The 25,678-nt window shown below is 40.0% G+C and overlaps 1 protein-coding gene across 2 annotated transcripts in view; it reads right to left on the reverse strand.

The window, feature by feature from the left end:
- Nucleotides 1-7,742: 7,742 nt before the first annotated feature.
- TEC (tec protein tyrosine kinase) overlaps nucleotides 7,743-25,678 on the reverse strand; it is a 149,415-nt gene continuing 131,479 nt past the window's right edge. For both annotated transcript variants that reach the window (XM_061191376.1, XM_061191377.1), the window contains 7 exons: nucleotides 23,771-23,845; nucleotides 22,846-23,017; nucleotides 22,508-22,724; nucleotides 12,560-12,624; nucleotides 9,793-9,911; nucleotides 9,552-9,709; nucleotides 7,743-8,375 (listed from right to left, as the gene is read on the reverse strand). In XM_061191376.1, coding sequence (XP_061047359.1) covers nucleotides 8,283-8,375; nucleotides 9,552-9,709; nucleotides 9,793-9,911; nucleotides 12,560-12,624; nucleotides 22,508-22,724; nucleotides 22,846-23,017; nucleotides 23,771-23,845 — 899 coding nt within the window. In that variant the 3' untranslated portion in view covers nucleotides 7,743-8,282. The remainder of the gene's footprint in view (nucleotides 8,376-9,551; nucleotides 9,710-9,792; nucleotides 9,912-12,559; nucleotides 12,625-22,507; nucleotides 22,725-22,845; nucleotides 23,018-23,770; nucleotides 23,846-25,678) is intronic.

Below are 25,678 nucleotides of genomic sequence, written 5' to 3' on the forward strand. Positions count from 1 at the left end.
CATGACTGTAATAAATTCCCACCACTAGATCTATTTAAGGGACTTCTGAAGACCAGATACATGTTAATGGACTTAACCCATATCATCTGGGAGGTGTGACACATAGCTAGCTTTTTTTTTAACCTGAATTTCTACCTCTAAGCAGGCACCAGAAAAGACTTTCTGTACACCAAACCAAGAATCCACACCAATGAGGGAAAGAGAGAAAAGAAAATAGAAAGAGAGGGAGAGGGGGAGAGAGGGAAGGACAGGGGGAAGAAAAAGAGAGAGAGAGAGAAATACACTGAGTTTTTCATGGAAACATTTATTCAATTTAAAAAGTTATCCTTGATACAAACTTATGGTTACCAAAGGGGAAAGGTGGGGGGGGGGATAAATTAGGAGCTTGGGATTAACATATATACACTACTATATATAAAACAGATCATCAACAAGGACCTACTGTATAGCACAGGGAACTCGACTCAATATTCTGTAATAACCTATATGGGAAAAGAATCTGAAAAAGAATGGATATATGAATATGTATAACTGAATCACTTTGCTGTACACCTGAAACTAACACAACATTATAAATCAACTATACTCCAATATAAAATAAAATTTAAATTAAAAAAATTTTTAAAGATATCCTTGATTCTGAATTTATGCTCTTTATATATTTGAAGCATTAAGTTATCCTTGCTTTGTGTGTGTGCCTCCTTTGATATTAAAAGGGCACTCCTTTCAACAGAATTACTGAAAGAACACTGTGCTTCCTTTTGATATAAAAATGTCCGTTCTTCTAAGACATGATAGTCACCAGAGATGGTAGTGTTTTTGAATGTATGGACAAAATAAGTTAGCAACCCATTATTAGATCCCAAACTGGCTTCTGGACATTATCCTGTCTGTGAAACCTTCAAGTAAGGGGAGTAACTCCATTAGGGATTTGTTGGTTCCTAACAGAAAGCAGGCAGCTAGCTCATGGGACAGTACTGATAATCTGGGTGGAGGAGGAGAACGGTGCTGGCCTGGCTGGGCCTGAGGGGTGCTGTGTGTGGGGAAGGGGTGCAGAGACTCCGGAAGCCTGGGGAGCTGCATGGGGCGCTGGGCACCAGGGGAGACAGGGTCCCAGGAGCAAAGATGCTGAAGGGAAAGGCAGAGTCTCCCTGAAGACGGATCGCTCCTCTGTTCACAGCTTCAGCCAGCAAAGCCCCAGGCACCAAACATTCCAGCACCAGAAGCCCTCGTTTGTTCCACACAGGAATTTTATTCCTTCCCAGTCCTGAGCTGGCATGAGGCGGACTTTGCAGGCATCTTGCCCACATCTCCTCCATCCCCAGGTCTCAGAGCAGTGTTTCCTAGGAGACTGTGGCCCGTGAGCTCCAAGTTCAAGAGCAGCTCACAGACATCACAACCAAGACACCTGGCCAGCTTGGGATGTAGGTGCTTGGCCACCAGACCCGCTGGCAGCCAGCACTGGGCAGAAGCCTGCCCCCCGAGGGCAGGAAGGGGACAGATGCCAGCCAGTGGGCTTCACTGCACAGAAGGGGCATCTGCTGGTCACACACAAGAAGGCGTGGAAACCTCACAGACGCAGTTCCAGATGGTGACTGCTGTTAGCATTATTGCTACAGGTTTCAGGCAGTTGCAGGGGCACAGAAGTGAAGTGGTTTAGAAACAAAAGGAAAGACACATATACTAGTGTCCATATTAACAATGAACCTCTTTTTGAGAAAGGGGACCAACTCCAGCCTGAGGCAAAGTGGTAGTAAAAGTGGCCAAGTCTTTTTTTGGTCCATGGCTCTCCTAGCTTTTGCCACTGAATTAGGTATCTATTGTTGGAAACAAATTAGCTCCAAACCTAGAGGCAGAAACTGTTTACTATCTCACAGTTTCTGTGGGTCTGGAGTCCAGGCACTGCTTAACTGGGCACCTCTGAATCAAACTGAGAAGTTCATGAAGCTCACGAAATTGTAGTAAAGGGGAGTTGGGATTTGCTGGAGAATCTACTTTCAAGTTCAGTCACATGGCTGTCGCTGGCCTTGGTGGCATGGTTCCTGGTGATGGGGATTCTCCACAGGCTGCCTGAGAATGCTCACAGCATGGCAGCAGGTTATCCAAGAGACAGAGAGCCCAAGAGCACGAAGAAGCCACAGTCTGCCGTAACCTAACCTCCCAGTAACACTCCATCCATCCCTGTTACCATACTCCATTTATACCCAAGGAGAGGGATCGTGCAAGGGTGTGAACAGCTGGAGGGGGACATCACTGGGGCCACCTTAGAGATGCCTGTGCAGCCACCCTCGTTATCTCTGTATTAATTGTAAAAGAAATAACAGAAGATACTAACTTAAAGGGGTTGGCGTGGGACTCAAACACACAAGGAATAAGAGAGGGCTTTGAAAGCAGAGACCCAAGAAAGGCAGTGTGACCAAGGGGTCCTTACCTCACCCCCCAGATCAAATTATGAGTCCAGAAAACTGCATTTTAACAGTATCCTAAAGCACACTTCAGGCACACCAACACTTAAGAACCACCCAATTATTATTTTTCCTTCTACTTTATAAATTGGGAAGAAAAGACAGAGAAATTAGGTGATGATGAGATGGAGGGAAGGGAGGTGGTCAGCTTTTCGAACCCCCAGCACATCTCCCTGGTCCCCGTCCCCTAAATGATTCTCCTGGGCTGGGTCTGTCCTCAGAGCAGGGGTTATTTGGGAGAAACGACCAACTGTGTTTCACAAACTGACCCTCACAGGAGCAGTGCCCTGGTACCACTCCCAGGCTCTGCCCACCAGTCAGTAAGATCAATATCGCACCTTCCACAAGGATCTCCTCCTGCCCTACAGCAGCCTATGAGGCCAGACTTCTATGACAGCCCTTAAAACAACCAATGTATTTCTCAAAAGACTCTGGCCCGAAAAACACCTATAAACATTTTTTTGATTAGTAGTAACACACCCTGGGGCACCTCTTAGCTTTCTCTGGTCAACAGTAAACACTCATTGTTTTACCCAGAAGAAAATGGAGCCATGGCTTCCCTGGTGGTGCAGTGGTTAAGAATCCGCCTGCCAATGCAGGGGACACAGGTTCGAGCCCTGGTCCAGGACGATCCTACATGCCGTGGAGCAACTAAGCCCGTGCACCACAACTACTGAGCCTGTGCTCTACAGCCTGCGAGCCACAACTACTGAAGCCTGCACGCCTAGAGCCCGTGCTCCGCAACAAGAGAAGCCACCGCAATGAGAAGCACATGCACCACAACGAAGAGTAGCCCCCGCTCACTGCAACTAGAGAAAGCCCGTGTGCAACAACAAAGACCCAACACAGCCAAAAATTTAAAATAAATTAATTAATTTAAAAAAAAAAAAGAAAGAAAGAAAATGGAGCCACATCTAAGTGCAATCTGTGGAAGAAATAAACAGGTGAGTCTTACCATTGAATCAAATTATCAGAAGCTGGAAAGGACAGTGAGAGTTCATCAAACCCATGCCCTTCCAGGCCAGATAGAATGATCCTCAAAATATCCCCACTAATAGGTGGTCTCTTATTCAATCCTTTGGGCAATCTAATCCTTGTCTCAACCCTTACTGTTTATTTTATATATAGCTGAATCCTTCCTGTTACCATTTACAGCCTTTTCTCTAGTTCTGACCTAAGGAGAAATGAAGAACAGATGCCCACATGGCTTTTAATGGAAAGGTTCTTATTAAGTCACTGCTCATCTTTGTCCTGCCGTTGGGGGAGGTGGGGACATGGGTTACTGCTTCTTAGCTCTTTCTGCTTTGCTCTGCTTGGCCTGTGTTTCTGATAATGGGCACCCCGTCTTGATCTATGTGTGGACCCAGACTGTAAGTTATAATTCAGGTAGGTACAAGTGGAGTAGCCTGGCTTTATTTTTTACGAATCCTACCAACAAGTGTTGGGTCCTATGCGGTGATTTGGTTTAAACACATGATATTTAAAAATTGCAAAAAATTTTTCCTAATGCCACTTAAAAATCAGAAGTGCAAAAACTGTTGTCAGTGGCCTTGATTGCTTTATTCTGATGTGACTGAGCTTTGTTGAAGCTTGTTTCCATAGTCATCCAGAATTAAAATCAGTATTTTTCTTCCCAATTTTTAATTATTTGCATGATAAGGCTCTCTTGAGTCTTCGAGGGAAATCAACAAGCATTTCCAAACTTGTACATGGGACTGAACAGTCTTCCAAAGCAACTCCAAAATTAAGTTCATGAAGAGCCTGTCATTTTAATCTATTGTTTCTCTATAGTATCTTGTTGGGAGGTAGGCAAAAAGAGAGTGCCCATTGTACAGATGGGGACCTGATCTAAAGAAGTTACCAAAGGTGACCCACTAATGTTGCAGCAAATCCTGAAGTGGAACTTGGTCTCCTAGACTTTTGCTCTCAGTTCTTTATACTAAATATTCTAAATACAAATAGTTTTCAAACTGATTGCATTTCTACACACACAGGTAGACTTAAGGACACTATTTTGTTTTCTTTTGTGTTCTTAATGCTGAACATTTTCTAAAATTACATCACCATCATGGGTATTTAAATAACAAACAAAACCCTGTCACAACATCTGGGGAAATTATCTTCCACACTTCACAATTTCTGGCGTTCAAGACTAAGTACCATGCCCAGAACAAGCCCTGAAGATAAAGGACAAAGCCATCTTACTTACAGGTGGAAAGAATCATGGCTGCACTTGTGTGGGGAGCAAACAAAACAGCCTTCAGGTCTTCAGCGATGCTCCTGTCACAAAAACACAACTTTTAACTGAAATCATAGCTCACCCAAGACGTTTCTCACAGGCAAAGTTAACCCCACCTATTTTCCTGTTCTAAAAACCTCAGAGAAGTGTGTGAATGACAGCCTGATGGCCTATATAAGAGAAAGCTCAATAATCTACATCCAGATCTTTGAGGGTAGCTGCTATTAGTTCTTCATTCCCGAGTGCGTGGGTGACTCCAGCAAACACCATTTTCAAGAAATCACAAGATTTTGGTAAACGGGACCTTAAAAAGAGCATGAACTCAAATTGCTTTCTCTGGACAGAGAAAGAATTGGAGGCACAGATAAGATAAGGGACACCGTTAGTGGTAGAAACAGAATTAGATTGTAAGTTTTGAAGTACCACGTCTAGAATATTCTGTCCTCCTACTCAGTACTAACACTTCAGGCACCATATGAGGAAAGTTTATTTTGCGGGGCAGGAGGGAAAACTAATCCATCCCCAGGTGACTGGGGCGTGGCCGAGAACTACAAACACAACAACATCAACAATAAAAACGCACTTAGGAGTTTCACTTCATCCCACTGAAAAATAACCAAAAAGTAAAACCAAAGGGAACCACTGCACTGAAGACACAGCAGATTCACGTTGCCCTTCCTATTTCCTGCTTTATAGATTAAGATCTCTTTACACATTCTGGGTGGATTCTTCTATTTTTACTTCTCCTTTAGCTGTAGCTACGGTTTGATATAAAAACTTTTTTTTTTAAGCTCTGGTGAAATATTTAAAGATTTTTGGAGAAAATATTCCCAAATGTTGCCAAATCTTGTTTTCCCATCAAAAGTATACGTAACTATTAGGGCAAGGGCTATACTTTCTCCTCTCTCTTCAAAGCCACCTAGCACTTTAAACACAGTTCCTCAAGGTCAAAAGGGAAGTATGGGATGGGGCTGGGAGGGGCGAGAGAGTCAAGGTGAGAGACGAAGGAAGGAGAAAGGTATGACAATGATAGTAGGGTACAGCTCGCATACAGCCAACCCCTTGAATGAGCTATAATTCAGTTAACAGGTGTGTATATTTTTGTGATGGGGGTACAGTTAAACAGGAAGATGAGAAGGAAGGTGGCAAACAGATTGTGACAAGGCTTAGGATAAATATTTTATTTTTTTCCATTATAAGGGGGGACAGGGAAGGATAGAAGACAGCCTTCAGGGGATGAACTGACCAGAATGGAAAGATGATTCTCCATGGTCATATGAAGGTGCTACTCAGAGTAGCCAGCCACTGCCTGTGTCCCTTAAAAGGTCTTGATTTTCCATAAACGCAGCATGTATAATAATGTTTTTAACCATTAAAGCACTTAGTGAGTTAAATGGTCCTAGTACCACTGCTATAATATTCAAGCCAGTGCAATCAACAAAAGAGGGTAGATGGGTCATTCACCTTGACTTTGCCTGCTCTTGCCTCTAGATCCTTAGTGGAAACATAGGGAAATAAGAAGTCACACGCAGAGGACATGCTATCCGGGTCCCAACAACCTGGCATGTGACAAAAGAAGCCACTCCCTTGTTAATGAGACTTGAAGATGGTAGAGGAAGTGGGCCTTGAGGATGTAGCTTAAAAAAAATCAAATGTAGAGGCCTCAGCTCATTCTTGGAAGCAAGAGCCATAATAAATCCTCTGGGATCCTGAGTCCTGCTCTACACAGGTTCCTTTGGGCCCCACGTGAATGGATAAGACTTCTTAGTGCTTCAAACACAAACCACAGAGATGCCTTCTTCATGTCCCAAGGTCTACAGGGGGTCCTCGAGGAAACAGGCAGCCAGGGAATAATATTTGTGCTATTCTGAGGCCATGGGCACAACTTCTGGCCCGTTACTTGCTTGGGAAACCAGGGGGGTAAACTCCTGAACCTAGCATTGCCAACCTGTGAGCTGTTTCCTTGGCAACACTGTGGTTTAACCTCATCAGCTGTTCTGGAGAATGTTCTGTGGGATGCTGTTGACTGAGACAACTCGTCACTGGGCATTAAGTAGCTTCTTCACATAAGAACTACTTATGTGAACGCTACGTAAAGAGTGTTCACACCACGCTCCACAGCATGGGGGAGACCATGGTCCCCCAGAGCAAATGAACTCCCGAAGAAAAGCCCTGTGTCTTCCTGGGCTTTCTATGCCCACAAAACCAACAATACAGTGTGGGGCGATACACGGCCTTGCTTTCATGATGGAGACTGCCTTTCTTTTCCCTGGGCTCATGAGTAAATGAGGCTCTAACTCAGATGGTGTCCTGGTCAGAAATTATAAGGGTCAGAAACCCACTCAAATAAACTCAATTGCAGGGTCTACTATGAAGCTATAACAGACAATCTCTCTGATGCAGGAACCCAAGTCCAACCTGGCCTCCTGAAAGCCATCTGGGAGACAGCTCAGACGCCATGCTCTCCATTTTTCCTGGCTGCTTCCTGAATTCCGCCAGAACTTGGCTTGCTCCTGGGTCTTGCGTGCAGCTGGGACGGCCTTTACGGTGAACATCCTCTGACCCTTCCGCTCCAGAGCACCCTTCCACATTTATGTCCAGGGGCAGATTCTTAAGACACAGAAACTGATTGATTGTCCCTAGGCTCAATTTTCCATCCAACTCCAATTAGCTGTGGATACCGTGGGCAGGTCCACTTAGCCCAAACACAGCCCCTGCTGGGGGCTTAAGCTGGACAGGCACCTCAAACATGGCTACCCAAGTGAGGAGGGGGCATTAGTGATAGAAGGGTCCAGACATTTTTCTCTTTAGTAGGGAATATTTCATCCCCAGGGGAAAAGGAATTGACAGCTGTAAGGTAAAATCCCTAGTCCTAAGAGGGTTGGCTCATATATTACAGAATTAAACATTTCAATTAAAAGACAACTCATAAAATCAACTATACTCTAATAAAAATCAAATTAAAGAAAAGACGACTCATGTTTCTTATAAATATATAACTTTATATATTATATATATTTACAATATGTACAGCATACAAATATGTTTTAATGTAATACTAATGGCAGTCTTGAAAACGGATGTTTCAAAACAAAAGATGGGTACTTATCCAAGGTGGGTTCCTGATCCATCCGGAACCCATATTCTAGACAATGCCCCAGCCCAGATTTCTGTAGAAGTCACAGGGAAGAGAGGGGTGGCTGGAATGTGGCTCGGATACCCTTCCGCCTCCCAATTACCCTGGCTTTCCACTGGCACCGGCTAACATGACCCCACATACACCCCTAAAATGGGCAGACCCTGGGGCCTGGGCACAGTGCCTGGCACATAGTGGGCACTCCAGTACTTGTGGAATGAATAAAAGTGGCTGCTTTTAACCATCATGTCTAAGGCAGCATTTCCATAATCCAGAAGATTCGGTCACAGAGCTACGGCTGGTCTAGAAGCAAATGTTTTAGGTGTTTCCACTTTATAAGTAAAACAATCTACACGTTCAAGTGCTAAATAAATTAATAGTTTGCCACAAAGTGCCGTTTCTTCCTCGTGCTTTGGAATCTGGAAGCCATCACATCATCCAGTCACAGCACTTCTCTTCCAAAAGTTTCTGTACATTCAACTAGTTCATCTATCGTGCGCAGCAAATCTTCAAAGGAAGGCCTTCCCTCTGGTTTCTACAATTCAAAATCAAGTAGAAGCTGTGGGTTCCAGAATCCATCCCCAAAATGATTTTTCACTGCTCCAACTCAGATAGCATTGCATACCAGAGTAAGGGACTCCTTGCTTCGGGGCCAGAACACACACGCATCTCCAAACAGGTCTAATCGATCCTGCATGTGCTGCTGCTACACTAACCTTTCTGCCACATGGCTTTGGCATCCCATTCAAGAACCTAGCAGAGATCCTAACTGCCTGCAAAATCAAGTCCTGCTAACTTGCGGGGCCCTCTATAACCTGCCCCTCCCCCAGGCCCTTGCTACCCAGTTTTATTTCCCACAGAAACCCTCACATGGGCCCTATGCTCAATCAGAACAATCTCTACCCTTGTATACACACACCAAGTTCATTACCACCACCCTACCTTTGCTCACATTGTCCCCACTCCCCCTAGCACCACTTCTTGGCCAGAAGGCCAATTAGTGCTCTTGGGAGGCATTATAGCAAGTGACCAGGGCATGGGCTTTGGAGTCAGACAGGACTCTGCTTCTCTGTAGTTAAGTGGCCTTAGGCAAGCAACAACTTGATATCCTCATCCACAGAGTGGTCATAGTAAAAGTATCCACACTTTGAAGGGTTATTTCGAGAACTAAATGGAAAGCACTTAGCACAGTGCCTAGCACATCATACCTGTGAGCTAATGTTACTGTTATCTTTCAAAAGTCATTTTGGTGTCTAATCTCTTCTATGAGGTGACATTTTAACATGGGGCGAAGGAAAACTTCTGACGACTGAGAGTAAATGACCTGAGGAAGCTGAGGCTTGGAGAAAAAAAACTTCTCTGGTGAAAGAGTAATACTTCGACAACACTAGAGATCCACTGAAAGAACAGCTACTTCTCTGGGCTTATCCCCAGAGTCCCCAGCTCAGGCGACTGTGGCAGGAGCCCCACTTGGGAAGGGAGCGGCAGCCTGAATTTACTATCTTAATTATTAGTGTTTTCCACTTCTTCACATCTTCTTCCCATTATTCAGACTGAGTTGAGAAGACTGGCTTCCTGCTTAAGAGTTAGAAATCATATAAAACATGCACTCATTCACTAGGCTATAAAGACCACACAGTTTGAATCGACCAAGCCCAGATCCCTGAATGCTTTAGAGATTGAAGAAAAAAGCACCCGAAAAATGTTATACCTCCTGCCAACATGTCAGCATCACCTCGTATACATATCTGGACGCCAACTTCGGCTGATGGAGTCGGTGGCCGCGAGTAACCATGGTTACCACTTCATAGTTGGTGTTTTTCTCAAAGGGCATTCTGCCTTCAGTGAATATTTCCCACATTAAGACACCTGGAAGAGGAGAAGGATTGCCAAACGATGCACTTAGTTCCTCTTCAGGGCAGAGATGAGGGGAAATGGAGCATGACTCTTACCAAATGACCAGATATCTGATTTGCTGCTAAAGCGGCTGTAATTAAACACCTCAGGTGGACACCACTTCACGGGAAATTTAGCGCCGGAAGAACTCGTGTACTGATCATCCAGAACATACCTAGAGTAAGACACTGAGTTACGGTCTGTATTTTGCACATGTTCTTTAATTTTTCTCCCCCTTATAATCAAAAGCACAGTTGACTGAAGTCCAACAGGCATCCGGTTGAAGCTGGCTGTTTGCCTGTGCAGCCACGCCTCTGCAATTGCCCTCTTCCTCTAAGTGCTTGAGATGGATGCACTGTGACATTCTATCTGCGCTTTCACTTTTCTGTTTTTCTTTTTTATAAGGCATTGGAGGCAGCATACAATAAAAGAGTTTGCAAACTTTCTTTTTAAGATGCAGTTCTGTTCTTTAAACAAAAAATTTTACACAAAGGCCCCACATGTAAAACATCTAAAGCAGAGCTGCTCTAAAGGAAGTGGTGCAAAGCACTTGGAGCACATGTGCTTTTGCCCCCATGATTCCACAGAGCACGACTTAAAACTATAGCAAATAAAAAGAGCAAATTGCAAAATGATGTACGCACATGGTGGTGTATATAGGTATATACCATGACGTCCATCCTCTATACATACACACTCAGAACAATACTATGTAATTTCTCTATGGGAGCATACTTATGTCCTTCTGGAAGGACACACACAAACTGGTAACACTGGTTACCCCTGGGTAGGATCTTAATTGGGGTGCTAAATATGGGTTCTTCAGCCCTTTCTGTAATGTGTTCAGTATGTATTTACAAGAGGAAGGTGTTTATGTATTATAGGAACATACCAGGTTAATTTCTGCAAGCTCCATAGGAAAATATTCAAATGATTGCACAAACTTCCTTTGCTGTATAGACAAAGATGGTGACAGTGCCACCATGGGCGTCTGTCAGTCAGGGGAGTCTGAACTGAGTGTAGAATGAGTGTTTCAAAGGAGCTGATGCAAAAGCACAGGTTTTTTGAAAGCCAAACATATGAAAATCAAACCTGAAATTGGAGGCCTTGCCTGTTAGATACAGAATATCTTCACAGAAAACAAAGAGCACTGGGTCCTTATTGCCCTGACAGCCAGCAGTTTTGGTCCCATTTCGGACAGCAATGGCTTTCTAACCTCCCTCGGCCCCAGTTTCCTCAGGAGTGAGACCTGGCCTGGCCTGCCTTTATAACCGTTCCTCATGCTGGCCATGGGCTGACCACCCCGACCCCCTTTTGATTCTTGAGCAGGTCAAGCTCATCCCAAATTTCAAGCTTTTGGACTCGGTGTTCTGCCACCTGGAATATTTTATCCTCAGACTTTCACCTAACTGACTACTTCCTGCCTTTTGGGTCTCTTTTCAGATATCCTGGTCTCAAAGAGGCCTTCGAGAGGCACCAGATTTGAAGTCGCTACCGTCACCCCTGCCCCGCACCATCACTCAGTACCCGCCCGCCCCACCAGCCCCAAGGTATCGCTATCACAGGGGTCGGCAAACATTTTCTGTAAAAGGCCAGACAATGAGTGTTTTAGATTTTGCAGGCCTCTGTAGAGTGAAAGCAGCCAGCCAGCACATCTGTGAATGAGTCTGTGTCCTATTAACACTTTATTTATGGACACTGGCTTTTGACTTTCAGATAATTTTCACATGTCATAATATTTTTAAAGTTTTTTTCCCCAACCATTAAACAATGTGAACACCGTGGTTTTGCTCACGGGCCATACACACATAAGTGTTGGGTCAGATGTGGTCCAGAAGCCGAGGTTTGCGGACCCCTGCTCTGTCACCTCGCTCTGTGCTCTCGCCTCTTAGTGGTTCTCAGGTCTTATGTTTCTCTCGCCTCCTGAATTTAAGCTGCACGTGGGCAGGGACTCACATGGATAATGTCATCCTCTGCTAGGGTTCAATCTCTAGTGTTGTGCCTGGCACAGAGCAGGCACTTAATTTTGTATGGATGGGTGTACAGATAAATGAATGGATGAAGGAAGGAGGGAAAGAAAGGACAAATGAAATACTTTTTAAAGGACTTTTCTAACACCCTATTAAGATTACAAAAATTTAGAGAATAAAAACATTACAGATTTGTGTATTCTAAAAACTTACCCCAAACACATTTCTATCAAAACAAAAGATTCTAGAAATTTAATCCACACCAGGGAGAAAAGAAAGTAGTGTATTTAACGGGCTATACTACCACCTAGTGGAGAGAATGATTAACAATAATTAACACAATGTATACTGTGTTATTTTAATATATTTATTTTATCTCAGGACATCTAATAGGGTTTCCTTTTTGCTTTATCAATGCAGAATATTTCCATGCTTATCAATTCTATAAGCTAATGTGAATATCAACTAAAGCCATGTAATGAAGTATTAAATAATCATAATTTCTCAACAGTTTACCTGAGAAAAAGCCAAAGCTAACAGTAAAAAGACAAATTCAGCAAAGAAATCTTTCAAAATATAGATAATCTATTTTCTAACCTTATATAAAAAACACTAAGAAGCAGAAAAATCAATCTGTACAAAAATGATGGGGACTTAAAAAAAAATGATGGGTACTTCTAATGTTTTGTTAAAGGAACAAAAGATATTTCAAAATAGCTCTTAAACAGGCGTCAGAGGAAGAAGTTGACACAAACTGCAAAGAAAAAGTCAAGTACTTTCAAGGGAAAGGCCACAGTCTTACATTAATTTAATCCAAAATTTATAGAAAATGTTCACATATACTCAGCCTTACCTAGCCATTCCAAAATCAGAAACTTTCACAATTCCTGCCTCATTTACTAGACAATTTCTGGCAGCCTGGAAAACAACATTATAATGGTATATTAGTTGCAAAGTTCCACAATAAAAGTAGAAAAATATAAGTTCTATTTATATTAAATTTAGTGTAACCCAGTCAACATTTGCAGAGGTGGTGTCTCTTATAAATTTTTTTTTACCCCTATGGAAATGTCTTCAACATTTATATGAAAGAATGGATAGAAAGACAGGTCAAAAGTCTCATGTGCAAAAAGGCATTATTACATAATCTTTGCCAACTGTCATATCTATACAAGGACTAATAGGAGGGTCAATCAGCTTTTTGCCCACCCATTTCTATTCTTATTAAACTATCTGATTTTCTTATTGATAGTGACAACATCTCTTAAAGTCCTTAATTCAGGTTCTTACTAGGCGAGCCTTATAACACACAAGCATCAGAGTGATGGGTGAACAATCTTTTACCCAGTGGCTTTGCTCAATGATTGGTCTTCTCTAAACCAAAGAGTCAAAAGAACAACCATGTGTAACATAGTTTGCTTTGTCATTTATGACAAATACAATTCTAGATTATTTATACTTTCTTCCCCATTCTTTAAGGTTACAAGGTTCAAGATAATAGTTTGGAAAAAGACATAGTATTTCTCAGAAGGAAGACATGATGACAATCTTTTTACATGCTATAACCTATAGACTAAGAATGTATTTTTCTTCCTTATGCTTCAGAATTTTATTCTCTGTACACGGCAAATTCCATTTACACGAGGTTATTTCCTGTTGAATGCGTTTTAAGAGTCTCTTTTAAAGTATGAGTTAATACCCGTTCCCTGGATTATCACCATCTTCCTATAAAGATACCTTATCATGCCTTTACTTTATAGTCACCACGATTCTTCACCCAGGAGACAGAAGCATCAAAATCTTCCCTTAAGGGATGACAAAAACCTACCCTAATGATGTCAGTATCATAGGCACAAACATCAAAATTGCCTTCACCAAGGTGTGGTATGTGTAGAGAGGTGTAACCTGCCATACCCATGTAGACAACAGATTTCCATCAGTTTTAAAAGTCAAAAAAGAGGAAGGTGCTAAATTCACAAGTTTCAATATGACAAAGAGATGTTCTTTATCATCACTGAGCATAATAATAATAACTAATGTTACACATATCACATCTTCTATTTTGCAAAGTCCTTTGCCCCAATCATAAAATGTGATCTTTAAAAGTTTTGTGAAAGAAAAGCCCAGGACTGGATGGCGTCACTGGTGAATTCTACCAAACATTTAAAGAAGAGTTAACACCAATCCTAAGTTTTCAAACTCTTCCAAAAAATTTTAAAAGGTTCACTTCCAATCTCATTTTATAAGGTCAACATTACCCTAACTCCAAAGCAAGATAAGGACACAAAAAGAAAATAAAAATACAGGCCAATATGGCTGATGAACATAGATGAAAAAATCCTCAACAAAATATTAGCAAACAGAATTCAACAGCACATTAAAAGGATCATACACCATGATCCAGTGGTGTTTATCCCTGGGATACAAGGATGGTTTGACATAGGCAAATCAAAAACATGATACACCACACTAACAGAAGGAAGGATAAAAATCACATGATCATCTCAACAGATACAGAAAAAGCATTTGACAAAATTCAAAATCCTTTCATTTCATGATTAAAAACTCTCAACAAGTTAGGTATAGAAGGAATGTACCTCAACATAATAAAAGTCATATATTACAAGCCCACAGCTAACAACATACTCAATGGTGAAAAGCTAAAAGCTTTTCCTCCAAGATCAGGAACAAGACAAGGATGCCCACTCTTGTCACTTCTATTGAACATAGTACTGAAAGTCCTAGCCAGAGCAACTAGGTGAGAAAAAGAAATAAAAGGCATCCAAATTGGAATAGAAAAGTAAGATTGTCTCTGTTTGCAGATGACATGATCTTATATATAGAAAACTCTAAAGACTCCACTAAAAAACTGTTAGAAGTAATAAAAGAACTCAGTAAAGTTGCAGGATACAAATTAAACATAGAAAAATCAGTTTTGTTTCTATACGCTAACAATGAACTGAGAGAAATTAAGAAAGCAAGTGAATTTCAATAGCATCAAAAACATTAACATATGTAGGTAAATTTCACCAAGCAGGTGAAAGATCTGTACACTGAAAACTGTAAGACACTGATGAAAGAAACTGAAGAAGACACAAATAAATGGCAAGATATCCTGTGTTCACAGAGTGGAAGAATTAATACTGTTAAAATGTCCATACTACCCAAAATGATCTACACATTTAATGCAACCCTATCAAAATTCCACTACACTTTTCAGAGAAATATAAAAAACAATCTAAATTTCATACAAAACTACAAAAGACCTTGAATAGCCAAAACAATCTTGAAAATGAATAAAGCTGGAGGCATCACATTTCCAGATTTTGAACTAGATTACAGAAATATAGTAATCAAAACTGTATGGTACTGGCACAGAAACAGAGACATAGACCAATGGAAATAAACTCATGTATATATGGTCAACTAATCTTTAACATGGGCACCAAGAACACACAATGGGGAAAGGATAATCTCTTCCATAAATGGTGCTGAGAAATTCAAATATCCATAGGCAAAATAATGAAATTGGACACTACTCTTACACCATACACAAAATTAACTTGAAATTGATTAAAGACTTAAATGTAACACCTGAAAATATACAACTCCTAGAAGAAAACATAGGGGAAAAGCTCTTTGACATGGTCTTGGCAATGATTTTTTGGATCTGACACCAAAGCACAGGCAACAAAAGCAAAAATAAATAACTAGGGCTATACCAAAGTAAAAAGTTTTTTCACAGCAAAGGAAACAATCAACAAAATGAAAAGGCAAACTACAGAATGGGAAAAAAAATATTTGTAAAACATGTATCTGATAAAGGGTTAATATCTAAAATATATAAGGAACTCATTCAACTCAACAGCAAAAAAGCAAATATTCGATTGAAAAATGAGCAGAGGACTGAATACACATTTTATCAAAAAAGACACACAACGGAATTCCCTGGCAGTCCAGTGGTTAGTACTCCACACTTCCACTGCAGGGGGCACAGGTTCAATCCTAGTTGGGGAACTAAGATCCTGCATGCCATGTGGCAAGGCCAAAAAAAAAAAAAAAAAAAAGACATGCAAATGGCCAATAGGTACGTGGAAAGGGGCTCAACACCACTAATCATCAGGAAAATGCAAATCAAAACCACAATGAGATATCACCTCACACCTGTCAGATCGACTACCAACAAAAACACGAGATGACAACAGCTGGCAAAAAAGAAAAGGTGGAGAGCAGAAGCAAGAAGAACTACAATCCTGTAGCCTGTGGAACAAAAACCACATTCACAGAAAGATAGACAAGATGAAAAGGCAGAGGGCTATGTACCAGATGAAGGAACAAGATAAAACCCCAGAAAAACAACTAAATGAAGCAGAGATAGGCAACCTTCCAGAAAAAGAATTCAGAATAATGATAGTGAAGATGATCCAGGACCTCGGAAAAACAATGGAGGAAAAGATCGATGAGATGCAAGAAATGTTTAACAAAGACCTAGAAGAATTAAAGAACAAACAAACAGAGATGAACAATACAATAACTGAAATGAAAACTACACTAGAAGGAATCAATAGCAGAATAACTGAGGCAGAAGAATGGATAAGTGACCTGGAAGACAGAATGGTGGAATTCACTGCTGCAGAACAGAATAAAGAAAAAAGAATGAAAAAAAATGAAGACAGCCTAAGAGACCTCTGAGACAACATTAAATGCAACAACATTTGCATTATAGGGGTCCCAGAAGGAGAAGAGAAAAAGAAAGGGGCTGAGAGAATATTTGAAGAGATTATAGTCGAAAACTTCCCTAACATGGGAAAGGAAATAGCCACCCAAGTCCAGGAAGCGCAGAGAGTCCCATACAGGATAAACGCAAGGAGAAGCATGCCAAGACACATAGTAATCAAAGTGGCAAAAATTAAAGACAAAGAAAAATTATTGAAAGCAGCAAGGGAAAAACGACAAATAACATACAAGGGAACTCCCACAAAGTTAACAGCTGATTTCTCAGCAGAAACTCTACAAGCCAAAAGGGAGTGGCATGATATACTTAAAGTGATGAAAGGGAAGAACCTACAACCAAGATTACTCTACCCGGCAAGGATCTCATTCAGATTCGACGGAGAAATCAAAAGCTTTACAGACAAGCAAAAGCTAAGAGAATTCAGCACCACCAAACCAGCTCTACAACAAATGCTAAAGGAACTTTTCTAAGTGGGAAACACAAGAGAAGAAAAGGACCTACAAAAGCAAACCCAAAACAATTAAGAAAACAGTCATAGGAACATACATATCGATAACCACCTTAAACGTGAATGGATTAAATGCTCCAAACAAAAGACACAGGCTTGCTGAATGGGTACAAAAACAAGACCCATCCATATGCTCTGTAAAAGAGACCCACTTCAGACCCAGGGACACATACAGACTGAAAGTGAGGGGATGGAAAAAGATATTCCATGCAAATGGAAATCAAAATAAAGCTGGAGTAGCAATCCTCATATCAGATAAAATAGACTAAAAAATAAAGAATGTTATAAGAGAAAAGGAAGGACACTACATAATGATCAAGGGGTCAATCCAAGAAGATATAACAATTATAAATATATATGTACCCAACGTAGGAGCACCTCAATACATAAGGCAACTGCTAACAGCTATAAAAGAGGAAATCGACAGTAACACAGTAATAGTGGGGGACTTTAGCACCTCACTTACACCAATGGACAGATCATCCAGAATGAAAATAAATAAGGAAAAGGAAGCTTTAAATGACACAATAGACCACATAGATTTAATTGATATTTATAGGACATTCCATCCAAAAACAGCAAATTACACTTTCTTCTCAAGTGCACACGGAACATTCTCCAGGATAGATCACATCTCGGGTCACAAATCAAGCCTCAGTAAATTTAAGAAAATTGAAATCATATCAAGCATCTCTTCTGACCACAATGCTATGAGATTAGAAATGAATTACAGGGAAAAAAATGTAAAAAACACAAACACATGGAGGCTAAACAACATTACTAAATAACCAAGAGACCACTGAAGAAATCAAAGAGGAAATCAAAAAATACCTAGAGACAAATGACAATGAAAACACGACGATCCAAAACCTATGGGATGCAGCAAAAGAGTTCTAAGAGGGAAGTTTATAGCTATACAAGCCTACCTCAAGAAACAAGAAAAATCTCAAATAAACAATCTAACCTTACACCGAAAGGAACTAGAGAAAGAAGAACAAACAAAACCCAAAGTTAGCAGAAGGAAAGAAATCACAAAGACCAGAGCAGAAATAAATGAAATAGAAACAAAGAAAACAATAGCATAGATCAATAAAACTAAAAGCTGGTTCTTTGAGAAGATAAACAAAATTGATAAACCATTAGCCAGACTCATCAAGAAAAAGAGGGAGAGGACTCAAATCAATAAAATTAGAAATGAAAAAGAAGTTACAACAGACACCACAGAAATACAAAGCATGCTAAGAGACTACTACAAGCAACTCTATGCCAATAAAATGGACAACCTGGAAGAAATGGACAAATTCTTAGAAAGGTATAACCTTCCAAGACTGAACCAGGAAGAAACAGACTATGAACAGACCAATCACAAGTAATGAAATTGAAACTGTGATTAAAAATCTTCCAACAAACAAAAGTCCAGGACTAGATGGCTTCACAGGTGAATTCTATCAAACATTTAGAGAAGAGCTAACACCCATCCTTCTCAAACTCTTCCAAAAAATTGCAGAGGAAGGAACACTCCCAAACTCATTCTATGAGGCCACCATCACCCTGATACCAAAACCAGACAAAGATACTACAAAAAAAGAAAATTACAGATCAATATCACTGATGAATATGGATGCAAAAATCCTCAACAAAATCCTAGCAAACAGAATCCAGCAACACTTTAAAAGGATCATACACCATGATCAAATGGGATTTACCCCAGGGATGCAAGGATTCTTCAATATATGCAAATCAATCCATGTGATACACCATATTAACAAACTGAAGAATAAAAAGCATATGATTATCTCAATAGATGCAGAAAAAGCTTTTGACAAAATTCAACACCCATTTATGATAAAAACTCTCCAGAAAGTGGGCATAGAGGGAACCTACCTCAACATAATAAAGGCCATATACGACAAACCCACAGCAAACATCATTCTCAATGGTGAAAATCTGAAAGCATTTCCTCTAAGATCAGGAACAAGACAAGGATGTCCACTCTCGCCACTATTATTCAACATAGTTTTGGAAGTCCTAGCTATGGCAATCAGAGAAGAAAAAGAAATAAAAGGAATACAAATTGGAAAAGAAGAAGTAAAACTGTCACTGTTTGCAGATGACATGATACTATACATAGAGAATCCTAAAAATGCCACCAGAAAACTACTAGAGCTAATCAGTGAATTTGGTAAAGTTGCAGGATGCAAAATTAATTCACAGAAATCTCTTGCATTCCTATACACTAATGATAAAAATCTGAAAGAGAAATTAAGGAAACACTCCCATTTACTATTGCAACAAAAGGAATAAAATACCTAGGAATAAACCTACCTAGGGAGACAAAAGACCTGTATGCAGAAAACTATAAGACACTGATGAAAGAAATTAAAGATGATACCAACAGATGGAGAGATACACCATGTTCTTGGATTGGAGGAATCAGCATTGTGAAAATGACTATACTACCCAAAGCAATCTACAGATTCAATGCAATCCCTATCAAATTACCAATGGCATTTTTTACAGAACTAGAACAAAAAATCTTAAAATTTGTATGGAGACACAAAAGACCCCGAATAGCCAAAGCAGTCTTGAAGGAAAAAAACAGAGCTGGAGGAATCAGACTTCCTGACTTCAGACTATACTACAAAGCTACAGTAATCAAGACAATATGGTACTGGCACAAAAACAGAAACATAGATCAATGGAACAAGATGGAAAGCCCAGAGATAAACCCACGGACCTATGGTCAACTAATCTATGACAAAGGAGGCAAGGATATACAATGGAGAAAAGACAGTCTCTTCAATAAGTGGTGCTGGGAAAACTGGACAGCTACATGTAAAAGAATGAATTTAGAACACTCCTTAACACCATACACAAAGATAAACTCAAAATGGATTCGAGAACTAAATGTAAGACCGGACACTATAAAACTCTTAGAGGAAAACATAGGAAGAACACTCTTTGACATAAATCACAGCAAGAACTTTTTTGATCCACCTCCTAGAGTAATGGAAATAAAACCAAAAAGAAACAAATGGAACCTAATGAAACTCAAAAGCTTTTGCACAGCAAAGGAAACCATAAACAAGACGAAAACACAATCCTCAGAATGGGAGAAAATATTTGCAAACGAATCAACGGACAAAGGATTAATCTCCAAAATATATAAACAGCTCATGCAGCTCAATACTAGAGAAACAAACAACCCAATCCAAAAATGGGCAGAAGACCTAAATAGACATTTCTCCAAAGAAGACATACAGATGGCCAAGAAGCACATGAAAAGCTGCTCAACATCACTAATTATTAGAGAAATGCAAATCAAACTACAATGAGGTATCACCTCACACTAGTTAGAATGGGCATCATCAGAAAATCTACAAACAACAAATGCTGGAGAGGGTGTGGAGAAAAGGGAACCCTCTTGCACTGTTGGTGGGAATGTAAATTGATACAGGCACTATGGAGGATCCTTAAAAAACTAAAAATAGAATTACCATATGATCCATCAATCCCACTACTGGGCATATACCCAGAGAAAACCATAATTCAAAAAGACACATGTATCCCAATGTTCATTGCAGCACTATTTACAATAGCCAGGTCATGGAAGCAACCTAAATGCCCATCAACAGACGAATGGATAAAGAAGTTGTGGTACATATATACAATGGAATATCACTCAGCCATAAAAAGGAGCGAAATTGAGTCATGTGTTGAGATGTGCATGGATCTAGAGACTGTCATACAGAGTGAGGTAAGTCAGAAAGAGAAAAACAAATCTCATATATTAATGCATGTATGTGGAACCTAGAAAAACGGTACAGATGAACCAGTTTGCAGGGCAGAAGTTGAGACACAGATGTAGAGAACAAACGTATGGACACCAAGGGGGGAAAGCCATGGGGGGGTGGGGGTGGTGGTGTGCTGAATTGGGTGATTGGGATTGACATGTATACACTGCTGTGTATATAATTGATGACTAATAAGAACCTGCTGTATAAAAAATAAATAATAAAATTCAGAAATTAAAAAAATAAACAACTAATACTAAACTTTCTTTGGGTTATTTTTATGGAAATATGTTAATATAAATGTTTCAGACATTACATGAAATTCCTAAAAATCTTATATGTTCTGTCATAATGTTATAAGTCATAATTCTAGTTATTACTTTAAAATGTATGTCTCAGAAATAACAAAAAAAAAAAAAAAAGAAAAGGTGGAGAAAGAGGAAGCCTTGTATACTGTTGGTGGGAATGCAAATTGGTATAGCCACTGTGGAAAGCAGTATGGAGGTTCCTCAAGAAATTAAAAACAGAACTACCATATATATGATCCATCAGTCCCACTTCTTAGTATGCAGCTGAAGGAAACAAAATCAGTACCTTAAAGAAATATCTGCACTCCCATATTCATAGCAGCATTATTCACAATAGCCAGATATGGAAACAACCTAAGTGTCCATCAACGGGGGAATGAATAAAGACAACATGGTGTGTATATATATATATATAGACAGAATGGAACATTATTCAACCATAAAAAAAAGAAGGAAATCTCATCAGTTGCAACAACATGGATGAACCTGGAGGACACTATGTTAAGTGAAACAGACCAGACAGAGAAAGACAAATACTATATGCTATCACTTATATATGGAATCTAAGGGGGAAAAAAAAATGGAACTCATAGAAAGGAAGACTATACTGGTGATTGCCAGGGGTTGGGGGGTTAGGGGAAATGGAGATGTTGGTCAAAGGGTACAAACTTTCAGTTACAAGATAAGTTTTGAGGATCTAAGATATAGCATGATGGCTATAGTTAATAATAGAGTATTGTATACTTTAACAGGGACTAACGGTTCTACCAACATACTGAAAATAGACACATTTGGGAAGAATAGGCAGAGAAGAAAAAGAGAAAGAAAAAAAGAGTGGAGAAGAGAGGGAGACAGAGTAAGAGAGAGGAAAAATTAAGAATCGTCTCCATCACAATAATTTAGAACCAGTAATAGATTACTTTTTCTGGTATTTTCTGGAGTTAATGTCGACTCCATCTCTTTCCAGTGAACGAAAGGATTTCTGTTATAGTTTCAGCTTCTAGCGTGTGAGATGGAAAACAGCTTAGGACTTAGTCAAAGGATAAGTCAACGCTTAACTTCCCTTTTATCACCATATGCATGTCATTTCACTTCTCTGATGCTAATTTTCTTATCTATAAGACAATGGTGGTCAGAAAATCTGTTATGATTAGCTATCTCATGGGATTCTTATGAAGACCAAATGTAATGCATGGTAACTAACTTGGAAATATTACCTAGGTAATTATGTATGATTTAATAAGCAGGTACCTATGTAATTATATATTACATGTATTAGATTTAATAAAGGTCTTTCTGTTAAAACTATGGGGCAAGTTAAATTTACCACATTTAAAAGTAATGGTGATATATTGTTGAGAACAAAACTTGGGTATGAACACGTCATTGCTCATCTGTTGACCCAGATTACAAAGGAATTTGGCTGGTGATGGGAATGCAGGTGGTCTGTGATTACCAGGTCTCTGTGGATGAAGCTGTTTCTCTCCAGGTACTCCATCCCTTCACACACATCTTGACACATGCTCAGCAGCACATCTCTACTAAAATGGCCTTGTCTCTGTCGGAGGAAATTCAAAAGGCATCCCCTTTCCATGAACTCGGTAACGATGTAAATGGGTTTCTGCTGGGTGCATACACCATAAAGCTGTACTAACTTCGGGTGTGTCAGTTTCCTGAGAGGGAAGTCATGCATACACAGAGTTACTGCAGGGAAAGAAACCACCAGGGGTGTTAGCTGGCAAGGGGTCACTTTTTAATACAAAAAGGGGAACTGGAAAAAACATAGAAACTTACATCATTACTTTAGCTTCTTCTATAAAATCTTCCTCACACATGGCACCTTCCCTAATAGCTTTGATGGCTACTTTGTACTGAGCTCGCCACTTGCCAAGCCTTACTACTCCAAAGAGTCCACTCCCCAACTCCCTCATAAAGGTCAGCTCTGAAGGGTTAATCTCCCATTTTTCTGTGAGACAGAGGGGGAAAGTGATAAAATTTAATCAGGAGAATACAGTAGGAATCAGTGAGAAACAAAGAAACTATAACCAAGGTCAATCTAAAACTTACAAGGTAATACAATTACCAACACAGAGCAGACTTGCAACCTGCCCATAAGCGACAGAAGGTGGCTTTCCTCCCTCTGGGGAGGATGGACCCCTTCTCAGCTGTCACAATAAAAGCAAAGTGAACTGAAGAAGGCAAGAAGATGCTGCACAATAGGCTAATAATAATGGAGCTTGAAAGTTAAAGGCACTTTTTTCTTTTTTAAACAAATACTTCCTCCTTTACCATTCCTCCCCCTGAAGTTTTTTTTTCTTTTTCAATTCCATCAAGTTGGAAAGAGTTTAACCTGTTTAAAAGGCTTTCACCAGTAGCACAAAGACAATCAAGTTGCATGTCTTCTCTATTACCTCCATCTTTACTTTCCTGTGAGTAGCCAACCAAGCCCAGTGAGAAGCAGGAAAGGCTTTGATTTATTTTAGAAGTAACATGGTAATGCTTATTTTTCACTGATGGACAGTTTTCTACCAAATAATGAATAATGATGAAAACAAAAAACCTAGGGTGACTACAGCTGTAAGTGTAATCATCTAACATCTCACATGGTAAACTTATATAAAAACAGTTCCGCTATGTGGAATTCTACACATCTAAACTGGTCTTGTGATAATGGGTTCTTTTCAAGGAAAATTTGCCATGCAACTACAAAAGGAGTTACCGTAGCTGAATCCTGCAGTGGTTGGTGCATTCTCCCCCTTTGTGCTAACTGGGTACCGCAGCCTTGTGACAAGTCCTAGAAATCAAAAAGAGTATTACAGTTGAATTCACTCAATCATTCTGCATGGTAAAGTGCTAAACTAGAAACTCACTTACAAAATTCATTCATTTATTCACTTAGTGCTCATCTTCTTTGTGTATATATAGCCCCCTGCTATGTGCTAGCAAAAAATAAAGGAAGGCAGGCAGGAAGATGATCCTACTATTGTCAAAACCAAGTCTGTGCGCCTGATGCACAGTGAGGCCAAACAAACCAAAATGTCGGAGTCTGGAGCAGAAAAAGGTTTATTGCAGGGCCAAGCAAGGAGGATGGGGGGCTTGTACTCAAAAGACCCAAACTCCCCAGTGGCCTTCAACAAGGGTTTTTAAAGACATTGTTAGGGGAGAGGGTAGTAAGACAAGTGATCAGCTCGTGGACCTTCTTCTGATTGGCCGACGGTAGGTAACAGGGTGATGTTTCAGGAATCTCAATCATCAACCTTCTGGTTCCAACCAGCCTGGGGTCTACCTGCTTGTGGTCAGCATGTAGTTACCATCCTCCAACCGGATGGGGGTCTTAGTTTCTGCAGAGCGACTCAAAGATATGCATCAGATTGTTATCTACATCCCTGCAGGAGGAACTAGGAGTCCTGTGACTCTAATCATTAACTGCTTGAGCCTGCTCTTTGGAGCTTGGGGAAGGCTTAGGAGACTAAAGCCTTTTTTTTTCAAACAAGAAACGGGAAACACAGAGGAGCTTTTGTACCCAGGAAGGCCCCCACAGGGTCCTGCTTGGTTTCACTACTCTCTGAGCCGACAATTTCTTATTTTTAAAAAATACGTTTTTATTCATTCAACATTTTTTTTTTAAATACACTGTTTATCAGGCACTATGCTAGCATGGTGTCTTGCAAACACTTTAAAGGATGTTAAAAGGTTTCCAACAATTATTATCAATTATTATTTCATGTTCTTTTCCAGTATGAGATTTGAATTATGAAATGGAATTACAGTAGTCTAAATTTAATATTGTTATGTACTTCTCTGTCTCCCCTACCAGATGGTAAGATCTGGAAGAGACAAGATCAATAGCCATCTAGTTCACCATAGTATCCCTACAGTCCGGCATAGTTCCTGGCATGCAGTAGGCACTTAATACATGTTTCTGAAATGAGTGAATTGAGATAGCATAAAAATTCACACAAGAACAAAAAGAAAGAAATAGGGGAATGTGAATGCTGAAAAAGACTAGAATAAAAGATAAGAAAAAGTTCTTCAGGGGATAAATTGTTATGAAATCAGTTCCTCAAATGTTAAACACAGAGTTATTATATGATCCAGCAAATCCATTCCTAGGTTAGTACCCAAAAGAAATGAAACATGTTTCACGCAAAAACTTGTACACAAATGTTCACAGCAGCATTACTCATAATGGCCAAAATGTGGAAACAGCCCAAATGTCCATCAACTGATGAATGATACAAAATGGATAAACAAAATCCACACAATGGATTATTGTTCATCAATAAAAAGGAGTGGAGTACTTATATAGGCTACGACATGGAGGAATGTCAAAAATATTATGCTCAAAGAAGCTAGTCACAACAGACTACATATGGTATGATTCCATTTACATGAAATGTCCAGAATAGGCAAATCTGTAGAGATAGAAAGTAGATTAGTGGTTGCCTAGGGCAGGACTGGTGGAAGGGGTTAAGGGGTGACTGCTAATGAGTTCAAGATTTCTTCATGGGGGATGCTGAAAATGACCTCAGATTATGGTGATAGTTGGCACAGCTCTGTAAATATACTAATTTATAGACCACTGAGTTGTACACATCATGTGGGCGAACTTTATGGTGTGTAAATT

This window comes from Eubalaena glacialis, chromosome 5, assembly GCF_028564815.1.
Source record: "Eubalaena glacialis isolate mEubGla1 chromosome 5, mEubGla1.1.hap2.+ XY, whole genome shotgun sequence".
Classification (NCBI taxonomy): Eukaryota; Metazoa; Chordata; class Mammalia; order Artiodactyla; family Balaenidae; genus Eubalaena; species Eubalaena glacialis.